Consider the following 11,220-nt stretch of genomic DNA (forward strand, 5'->3'; position numbering starts at 1 on the left):
ATGCCGGAATTTCGTCAGAACACACAATGATACCGTTCTTGGGGATATTGATAATCCTAACAACTCCCCTTGAGAAGAGTCAGTAACAAGCTCGACGTGGGTCGACCTGAATACGTTTCGACTGGTGGCGGCGTCGGTCTGTCCGCCGCCTGGGAAGAATCGCGGCATCAAGCAATGGGCTGCCGGTCACACTCTCTTCTTTCGGAACTGCATCCGCTTTCAGCTCAAAAGTATCGAGCAATATGTCCAACGGCACGGTACCCGAACATACTTGAGTTTCCGGCGTGCTGTTGAATCGGAGTTGGTTTTGATGTCTGGTCCAGGTGTCTTGACCAACTGACACGTCGCACATCACACTACCGAGTTTGCGCAGGATACGACCTGTAACTCACGCATTGTCCCGGGCGATAATCACGGACAAGCACGGGTGTTCCACCTTGAATGGATCTCCAGCTGCCACCGTTATGGACCTTGATTCAGTAGACTGTGTTGGCAACATGGAAGAATGCATGGTTCTCAGCTTACGGCCCATGAGTGCCTCTGAAGGTGACTGGTGGTTCCCCAAAGCATCATTCGGGGCCGTTAGGTACATAAACAGGAATCTCGACGGATGTCTCATCCCCTCGAGCTTTAAGCAAGGCTTTCTTGAATAAGTCGACGAATCTTTTTGCTTGACAATTCGATTGCGGGTGGTACGGTGGTGAACGAACGTGTGCTATAGCACGTCGAGTGCAAAACTCGAGGAACTTAGCGAAGAACTTCGAACCATTGTGTGAGACGATGAACCCCAGTAAGACATGCAGGCGACACACGCAGGGTACTAGATGCTGTTAAAGATTTATGGCCATTTGGAGAAAGGCGTCAGTCAAAATAAAATAGGATGTGCCACGTATTGGTTGTGCGTAGTTAATGTGGACCCGAGATCAAGGCTTTTCAGGTAGAGGCCAGGGAACCGGTGGTTGATATGACGGGTTCTTTGCAGCTTGTTGGCATCGGGAGCAGCGTTTTACAAAATCAGTGATGTGCTGGTCCACGTGTAGCCAGTCAGCGCAACTGCGAGCCATTGACTTCATGCGGTTTATTCCTGAATGCCCGGAATTGAACTGACGGGAGACTCGACGGCGCGAAGATTGAGGAAATCATGACGCGACCTCCAGATATCAAGCAATTGTTTACGACGGACAATGCATCCAGGCGGTGGAACTGTCGAAGGCAATCATCTTTGAGGTTCGGATGCCATCGAGAATTCAGGAACTGGATCGCCTTCTGGAGCGACGGATCAACCAAGGTAGCTTGTTGAGCCTGTCACTGAACACAGCTGTAATGCTCCGAACAGGCGATAACGGAAAGCAAGCGACNNTATATATGTATGTATGTATATATATATATACCGATAGTTTGACCGTGAAAATGCCGTAGGTTCGTTAGCACACACAAAGATACAGAGTTTTCGGGGATATTCATATCCCCAAGAAAACTGTCACAGTTTTAGCCACAAGATTGACGACTCCCAAAGACACTAATCTGCAGAACACAACTCTCCGGAAAGCGTGATCTCGCATTTCATTACTTCGCTCTTAAATAGTACCCCAAATATCACATGCATCGCATGATATCGATCATTCGCGAATGGGATTGAAGCATACGACGAACCGTCTCTGAGATGATCTAAGGTCAGTCGTTCACAACAGCAGTCTACCTGGTGTAATAAGCGGGCTGCCTAGGTAAAGTTCGTCTGCATGAGGTTCGCAAAAATCCTTGGACAATCTGCCACCCAAATTCGACAAGATGCCGCACGGTACGTCATGCGCTTCACACCTGTCTTGTAGCATCACAAGACTGGGTGGGATCAAACCCATACCTCATGCTAGCAGGCGATCCTGAGCAGCTATGTAAGTTGGGGCGGACTGGCTGGGAATGATAGTACTACTCGAATCGGGAAGGCAAGGTCAGCTTTTGCCAACCCCCGACACCTATGGCGCTCACGTGAAGTCAGTTTGTCTGTCAAGGTCGGAATATACAATGCCGTGGTGCAATCCATACTGCATCACGTAGTCCCTACGCGAAGATAGGGCGAGATGGTTCAAGTGATTAGAACCTGAATTTACTGACCGCAAGGTCCGACCTCTGCCTCTCGACTTCTCCTGTCTAGGCTTGGGGAACCTGGTAGTAGTCCACCCCCCGTGCTCCCTTCGGTGGCATGGCAGCTAGAGGATGTTACAGCTAAACGACTACGCGGAGACACTACACTGACACCCTCCGTATGTCAGTGTTTGACCATCGGTGTCCCCGAAGCATTGGTTGGGTCTGGTGGGAACATCGTTTGCAATGCTGACGCACGCCAATTGGTCCTAGGAAGAAGGAACTCTCCCGCAATTACTCATGGTTCATAAGCTACGCCAATTAGGACGTCAGAAGACCGCCTGAATCACAGAGCCCTTTTGCCAGGCCCTCTTACTGAGAGGAAGCGACCAAACCATAACTAATAAAAATACCGAGAAAACGAAAATCTCCAGTGGTTGTTGAACTGTGCGTACAAATTTTGTCTTTACCCAATCGAATGTGGATGTACGACGCAGGTCTTATGAATGACGTCTTTAGCCCTCGGAAACTGCAATGATGGCATGTTCATACTGTGCCAGAATTTCTCCAGCAACCATGTGAACAACCCTATACTCCAGTAATTTGCTTTGGCAACGAAACCGATAAAATCAACATCCGCTCGGGCACTATTATTCGTGGGAGGCTTCCAAATGTCATGATACATTTGCATCTTAAAATGCTAATAAAGAGACGACGACAAACCGGGTGCGAATTTGATCTTACTGAAACATCATTTGCTCATACGTCGTACAAGGTACCTTGAAGTGTTCTTTTGAGGTACGGCTAACTGAGGAAAAACCGGGAAACCCAAATAAGGGAAATTAGTGATTATATTTACAATGTATTGCATATACCAATACCGTTTAACTCTTGTGCGCTGTGTGGTTAAGAACTGTAAATTTGGTCATCGGTCGACCACCAATTCCACATGTACCGACACCGACGCGGCCATCGGGAGCATCTGGAGAAGCGAATATGCTCTTTCTGGTCCTCCCGGATTTAATCATTTTTTTGCTAAAGTTCAACCACCGATTTTTCTCCACTTCACAAAACGTCTCGATCTCTTCTTGCCTTTGCTGCAAACGGAGCTTCTTTTGCTTCTTCTTCTCGATCGCCCTGGCTTTCACATCTCGCCTACAAAAAGGTTATAGGGAAAAATGGACATACTGTTTCTTTTTCTTTGGAACTGGTGCCACGGTTGTAAGGGGCTTCAGATGGCATTTCTGAAAGTAAAAATATACTATTCAAATACCAGAAATCAGGGTTTGGTGTATCAGATTCCAAGTGATTGAATTCACACAAGCACTAAGTGGTCGACATACTTATCAGAAGAAATAACAATCTGCAGGTTAGTCTTACCACAGGGCATATTCAGTGAGCCATTGGCCTCGGATCACCTTAGGCAGCAGGTACACATCGAGGTCCGGTGGAAACGCCCATTTGTGTGCGTACCTGTAGGTTGTGTCCAAAGAAATGCTTGAAACGTGCAAAAGAGTCGGGTGCACGCAGAGGCCGAAACTGAACACACCACTATAAGCTACGACAGACAAAGAGGTGACATGACCAATATTTGACCTCAGTGTGAAAACTCGACGGTATCAAGGATGGTCCGTAAGATCTTTAAAAGATGCCAGTCAGAAGTGGGTAAGATAACAGTTAAGTTACCAAGACCCAACAGATGGTCAGCAGACCAGACTGTCGGAGAAACAGAAAAAATCGTGACATTTTTTGGTACTACATACTACAGCGCCGTATACACTTGAAGTATTGTGATTTGGCCTTGGAACTAGGATACTGTACCACGATTTACCTTTGTTGTACGGGGGGGTACCGCAAAGAACCTTTAGAAACCCCGACAATAATAGTTTTAGAGTTCGAAAAAAACAACAAAACAATAGCATCCATGCGTACTTCGTTCAGTACCCAAAAGGAAAGAAGACGATGCAAACTTGACAAGTCTACTTGTTGGGGAAATTCTAGACGGCTCGCAAATAAATTTTACATACCCAGAGTGGAATGTAGGAGCACGAACTCCAGAGATATTCCTCTTTGGTCAGTTACATTCAGAAGAGTCAACCTATTTAGAATCGAAAACCCCAGAGCTGCTTATGCATTGGAATTGCTGCAAAGATGTGGTTAACGCATTCTTTAGCGGGATGAATTTGCGCTCGATGTTCTCGGACCCGCGTCTTACTTCCAGAGTTTACGCGCTGCGGTATTACTGAAACCACTAAGCGTCATGGTAGGTGAGGTCTATGCGCCAATTTGTTCTCGATGGGTCTTTGAACGAGGACACGAGTGATTGGCCTCTTAATTCAAAATGGTTTCAGATAACCCAGTTCAGGTAGGACGATACCGTCTTTGAAGTTCTGGGCGGAGCCCCTTTGGCTTGCAAGCTTTTTAAAGAACAAGCCTCTAATTCTTGGACTTTAGGGTTGCAACGTTTCTCCATCCATATAGGAGCCTTGTTTGGTCCGAAGTCCAACAGCTCGTCCTGCGGAAATGCGCAGTGAGCTCCCAGGGAATACTATGTGCTGAATCAGTAGCCGGTCTCAGAGCCTGTAGCTGCGTTAGGAAGCAGTCTGGGCTGTCCCCAGTGACATCAGCATGGCAATCATCACCTGTCAGTTAGGAATTACTTCTTCCCGGGAAGCTTTCAAAGCACCGCACAGGTTTTGGCGCTTGTCCAGTTTGTGATTTGGAAAGACTTTCGCTTTGTAAGCGAGGTCTAGTCGAAAGTTAATGAAAACGTGCGACGTAAAGGCTTAATCCGAATAGCGTAGGTACTAAATAACGGCCATAAGTCCACGACTGGGTCCTAGCGTCAATGGCTGATGACTGTATGATTAATATGGCTATATAATAGGGGAATTCAGGCACAGTGACCGCTAGCACTACGCCCAAAAGCAAAGATTACGTCTCACAATCACACAAGACCGCATGATATACAAAGTCACTTTGTCACCAATAAGGTGAAAAATTGGCAGATGAAACTGCAGCCTTCAATTTACGCACTGACATCACTTAGCATATTGCAGCCTGAGTTGACACAGCTCGAGGTACGTAGAATACAGTGAAATCACACGCGTTTCTAGAATGGGTATTCAGCAACCACGCGTCCAGAAATCAGACCCATGACACCAGGCAAGCAAACCAAACGCCAGAAGATAACATGATTCTGGCCAGTATGTAAATGAACAGCTGCGCATTCCACCTTTCGAAGGCAAGATCATCCGCACCCTAAATGACAACACGGTGTTCACGAACGATTAACCAGACAATGGGATCGTGAAGACTTTATAGCCCTTGTCACGACCTCGTTCGACATAAATTTAGGTAGAAATAACGTGGATATTTCGGTCGAACACCATCTTTTCAATTTCTGCGGGACTCCTCGCAAGCCTGCGATCCAAACACCATGTTGCATTCATCAACTTCCGAGAAACCCAGCACAACGCGAGCCAAAATCACCGTGAAAATTTAGGAATACCAACACTGTGGGTCAGTTGTACCTGTGCCGTGAACTTACAACTTACTGTAATGTGATCAACAGGATCGCCAATTAGAAAACTAGTTGCGTTCAATGCTTTACGGTCCACAATCGTCGGACAAACAACAAGATTGAGTCTTGTCACAACAGGGGTTAAGCTAATACCTGCGATTGGCAAGTTAATTCTGGATCTTTTTTTAGAGAGGCTTCAATGGGACTATCTATGCTACCCACGTTCTTTCTAGGAGGAAGGGTTGCCAGGAGCAGGAGCTCATTGGCGCTCGAGATGTTTGGTCATAAACTTCCGACGCGGGATGGAGTCGTAGTTCACTATCCAGAGTTCCGAAGCCATTCGAACCTCACAGGACAGCAGCGATACAATCAAATTAAACCCAATCGTTTGGACCAAACGATACACTATGCGATTGACAATATCAGGAAGGAAACTGTCACGAACGACGAGGTTATTCATTACACACGGTTTCGCAATCAGCCCGTAAGAAACTGCCAAAAGGAGCTTCATGCCAAACTACTTTGTTGTGAGCTGTTGCAGCCCCCTCGCTATCAGGCTGTTCAGCAGTTCAGTGGATTTCCGGACCCACGTCAACCTTTGCTCGAACCACGATTTTTCAACGACAACCAAAAATCCGCTTGTTCCTCCCAGGCTACAAAACGCGTATGCCTATCGCGTCACAATCAGGCGGAAATGTGGTGTGGTGACAAGTCGGGCCTGTTGTAACATAATCATCATCGGTGCCATTCCTTAAGACAGACAGATGTCGGGAGAATAAACTCTAGTATTTGTCATCAAATGTAATCACATTTGATTAGAAATTCCACGCAACTTCCTGTGGTTGAATGCAGACTACTGTAGCTGGTGATCCGGCGGCGTCCAAAAAAATCAACAACCAATCTGAGGACTACAAACACAAAGTAACCAGGGCCGTTGCGCGACAGTTAAAGTAATTGATGCTACCTGCTTTTTTGTAGCGACACACTTCACGGGCTAACCAGGGTCTATGATTCCAGTGGAAATACTTGCCTGTGATCACGTTGGTGAAAAAATATAGCTAAAAGACGTGCCAACAGACTTGAATTATTGACCTCCAACTGATGAATGCAGTAACAAAGCACTCTCCAAACCGAGGAATCCACGAGGCTGAAACTGAAATTAAGAGTGGGTCGGTTGAATACTGGTTATCAATATCCAAAATCTAGTTGGAAAGAAATATCAGCAAGAGCGAATCCAGATTTTAGGAGTTTTGCGGCAGAAAGTCCCCTTTTGGACCAGATGTTTACAAATGGTTTCGATTTAAAGAACGACTGTGGTGCGTCCCTGAATATGTGTTCAACCAAATGGTGACACATACTCAGTATTCTCCGTCCGCACAGCTGTTATGCAAACAGAAAGCACCAGAACTGATACCGCCAGGATGCGCAGGCCTCAAAGGGCTTTCGGTAAAAAAGCTAGTGCTTTCAACCTTAGGATCTTTTGAGCCCGGGTGTGGACTGCAGGCACTGTATCAGTACTGTGATTAACTCAACTGTGTATTCAGCGTTCACTAACGTCGACACCTGAAACAGGTGTTCTGAGTCATTAATACAAATCACGAACCCAGTCGATGACAAGTACGGCTATCCGTTCAGGGGTAACATTCCCGATTTCTCCAGTTCGATAACCCCTCTTCGCTAACGAACCCTCACCACAGACCTACCTGAGTAGTTTTTGTGTGCAATAATACGGCAATACAACTCCCCAGCTTGAGGTAGCTCAGTGGTTAGGGCGCAAACTTCCTGGTTGGAAGGTTCATGTTTCGAACACGATTTCCGTATCTCGGCTATTCCGGTCTAGACTTTGGCAACCTGGCAGTATCTTGGCCCTCGTGGGTGTCATGGCACCGAATAGATTCAGCAGATTAACGATTATTATTACTTCCTTGTATTGCAGAATGGCAGAGATAAACATACATTCTTGCCCCTCAGGCGAATGCTCCATGCAAGAGTTCATGTCATATGAGGGGCATACATCACATAGCTTGTGTAAACTAATGGTGAAGACCAGACTATCCAATCGTCGACAGAAGCCAACAAACCTACACAGGCTTCAGATACCTCCAAATTATAATCCAAGTATGTGTGATGAGTGAAAAGATGCTCGAGGGTGGACTCAAAACATTGACAACCGACCTACCAGTCAGGTGATTTATCCATTGGGCTACCTTGCCCCCTGTAATTTCAACTGGACCTGATTGAGGATACTCTTACTGGGCAAACAGAAACCTCTGTAGGTTCACCAAAGCCGATTGCCCTTAAACGCACCTCTAGTAAACCTGGTATCCTACTTGGATTCTACAAAAACTCTGCTCCATTTCCCGTCAATTCCAAATGAATCACATGTCGAGATAACGTCTTCCTATTAAATTTTGCTGAGACCAGACGTATGTGCTTCACTGTCACACCATTTCTGACAACCATCAAACGTTCAGTATGAGCGTGGCCTCTTCCGTCTTGCGTCACTGAAGGTGCTCTTGGGAAGTCGTCTTTCGTTCTCGTCCCTCAGTCTTTCAGCTGTACCTTCTGTCCGTTCACCGCAGGCCATTCACATCAACCTTCGACCCTCACTGCGAAGTCGAACTACTTAATAACACCTTTCATCCCTGTGTTCTAAACCCGTATGACTTGCAACTAACACGTTTCGTCCACTTCACGTTTACACGTGCATTTTACATGTTGGACGTTTTGTCCTTTAGCATGGACTCCCCTTTCTACGTAATCCGCTTCAATGTAAGAGGAGCAGGTAATATTTTACATACGCTCCCATGACCACTCGAGCAACGGCATCGCCCAGATACCTCAAACGCAGTAGTTTTGATTGACCGTCGTTCGGTAATTGAGAAATTCAAGCACGCACAATATGGAAAAACATGCCCAGGAGTGGACTCAAAACGCCGATCTCCTACTCGCCGTTCAGATCCACCCCTGAGCACTGTTATTCAGCTCTCGGCACTTTCCAACCTGTCCGCGCGACAAACGGATATACGCCAGGCAGGAAGATTAAATGGATTACCCTAGTCCAAGCAAGACAGTATTGGATGTTATCGAGCATTCCATTACAAAATAAACGCGAAAATGAGTCAGGTGCGTCACAGGCTGTCTTGATAATGTGTGGAATGCATTGAAACGCACTCCGCATATGCTTATGGCAGATCGAGAACCATGCAAGGGCAAACATAACGCTTATAAAAAAGGACACGAGAATGAGTATATCTTACCTGGCACACGTCTGTCGTATCATACGTCTCGAAGTTCACTACACAACTAGTTTCGCCCAAAAATTCGAGAATGGTCGCCTTGTAATAACTAAAGAGCAGTGTCACATGAGAGAAAGTAATTACAGTTTATCCCGCGAGCACATTGCCATGCACTGGTCACCAACTTTCCAATCGATCTCATTAGTGTCTGCCGTCTTCCCTAACAACTCAAGCGACAGCTTGATGACTTCTTCTAGGTCTCTTTTAAGAATCTTCAGCTCCTCATTATCCTTGTCTAGCTCTAGAGCAGCTTCGACCTAACAAAAATGAATAAATGAACTATCAATCACTTGTTGAAGCTGGAGTTTGTGATTAAGAAGGTCGAGCTCGGCGTCATCCGCCATCTTGAAACTGAGATTCCAAATCGAGCGCCACGGGTCTTGACGCGAAAAACGGCTTCCTAGGTTTCGTTGATGCGAAGAAAGAAGGGAAGATCATCCGCAAGGTTAGAAAGTCAAGAACATGTTCAGCGTTCGTTCCAAACGACGTCGAAATATCAGGTGGATTTTATAATTTTCTAGCACAAATATATTTGCATACGTCAAACATCAAGCACGAGTCAGATGTGTTGGAAGTAAGGGTTATTTACGCGTTGGAATCCGTAGCGTCCAGAAATCACGTATTCCGTGATTGCCAGTAAAGTTGTGAGCGTTCGCTCTATTTGTCCAGCGTTGGGTGTGCTTGTCATCCAGCTGACTCAACGCAGAACGGCACGATCTTCTAAAGAATTTGCATGCTATTTCAGGTTTCGAACAATCCAGTGATTATTTACGGATTCACGGATTGATACACAGGATCGAGGCTTTTGCCCAAGTTTCCCGGGTCGCTTTTGTTCTTGTCGGTCAGTGACTGTCGTTCACCTGAAAGGCACAAATGAAAAAAGGGTGTAGCATTGCTCTTTATGTTCTCAGCGCGGGGCGGCATGATTGCCAGCGCGAGGAATCGCATAAATGAATGTCTAATAGTGCTTTATACTGGGCTCTAGAAGGAGCGTGGACAACCGTCGGAGGAAGGTCATTCCACGTAGCTACTACCCGAAATGAGAAAAAAATTTGTCTAATGAATGTGTGTGCTTTGAGCTTGAAAAGTTTCTTACTATGTCCCCGCCGTGCGTTTGCTGGGTCAACGGTGAAAAACCTGTTTGTCAAGCTATGTTCAAAAAGGGCATGAGTAAGAACTAGGTCCCCTCGGAGGCTATGTTATTCTAAAGGAAAGAGATCAAGCATCGCGAGACGCGTTTTGTAGTCCATGGATTTGAGGCCGGCAGCCATTCTCATAGCGGCCCGCTGGACACGCTCAATGAGGGTGAAGTCTTTCGTGCGTCCTGAGTGAACAGCTTGGTTGGCGTATTCCAGAAGCGGTCTGATGTCAGAGATCTTTGATCTCCATGAAAAAGGCGATAGGATTTCCATTAATTTTGAAAGCGTCAGCTGGGAGAGAGCAACGGCAGGAAGTTATGCAGAATTTTGTGGAGCAACTCAGGCTAGAGTCATTTGACGAGTGGGTCGCATTATTGATGGGGTCTCATTCGTTCATGATGACTGTCTGGCTTCTCTTGTCGGCCGGTAGGATGACGGTTGTCTCGTCTATATCAAGTTTGTTCATTACTTCTTTTTCTTTGCTTGATAGGGTCCTGAACGCTGTGTTGCGTGTAATGGCTGGGACTACGGTTTGCCGATGTTCCTGAGCGTCCTCATCAATTTGCATGAACTTCATAGCTGCCTTTGGACTAGCTAGGTATTCTAGCTTTGTGGCATCCTTGGAGTTAAAATTGAGTACTCTTATTAAAAACTTCTTTTCTACTCCTTTTGGAGCAGTTCTTCATCTAAACATTGTGCTTTTCCTGCTTTTCTCGGTTAGACTAGCGAGTTCGTTTTTGAGACCGGTTTTCTTGTTTTACTGGGGGCTGTGACTCTTGGCTCTATTGCAGTGTTGAGTTGTTGTGTAAGGTCGGGTCCCAATATTAAGAGACAGGCTGCCTCATGTTCGCTGACCATTCTCTCGTACCTTCTAATGTGATTGTGTGCATCCGTGATCCTCAGCCGGACCATTCACCTACCACGCTATCTGGACAACATCCAAGCCTGTAAATGATTCAGTGGTAGTCTTTAGGTTACACTACGGGAAAGAATATATTTTCGTGGACATTCCCGGAGAAAGCGTTGCTGTTGTCATGCGGCGGTTGACGGTAGGCGAAAGTCCCTCATCGACGAGCTGTGTTGAGCGTGCGACGCTCGAATTTGTTGTCAATTTGTTGAAATAAAGGTAGCTCGGGTGTGTTTACTGGTGGTTGACCAGATGGCAGTTGATCTGTTC

General features: G+C 46.2%; 1 protein-coding gene across 1 annotated transcript; it reads right to left on the reverse strand.

Annotated features, from left to right (window-relative positions):
* Positions 1-2,942: 2,942 nt before the first annotated feature.
* T265_03201 (hypothetical protein) lies at positions 2,943-9,248 on the reverse strand (the record flags this gene model as incomplete). Its single annotated transcript, XM_009167620.1, has 5 exons — positions 2,943-3,237; positions 3,271-3,326; positions 8,866-8,953; positions 8,989-9,161; positions 9,195-9,248. The coding sequence occupies 5 exons, from the start codon at positions 9,246-9,248 to the stop codon at positions 2,967-2,969; spliced, it is 642 nt and encodes a 213-aa protein (XP_009165884.1).
* Between the last annotated feature and the right edge of the window lie 1,972 nt (positions 9,249-11,220).

Source organism: Opisthorchis viverrini, assembly GCF_000715545.1.
Source record: "Opisthorchis viverrini unplaced genomic scaffold opera_v5_44, whole genome shotgun sequence".
Lineage (NCBI taxonomy): Eukaryota > Metazoa > Platyhelminthes > Trematoda > Opisthorchiida > Opisthorchiidae > Opisthorchis > Opisthorchis viverrini.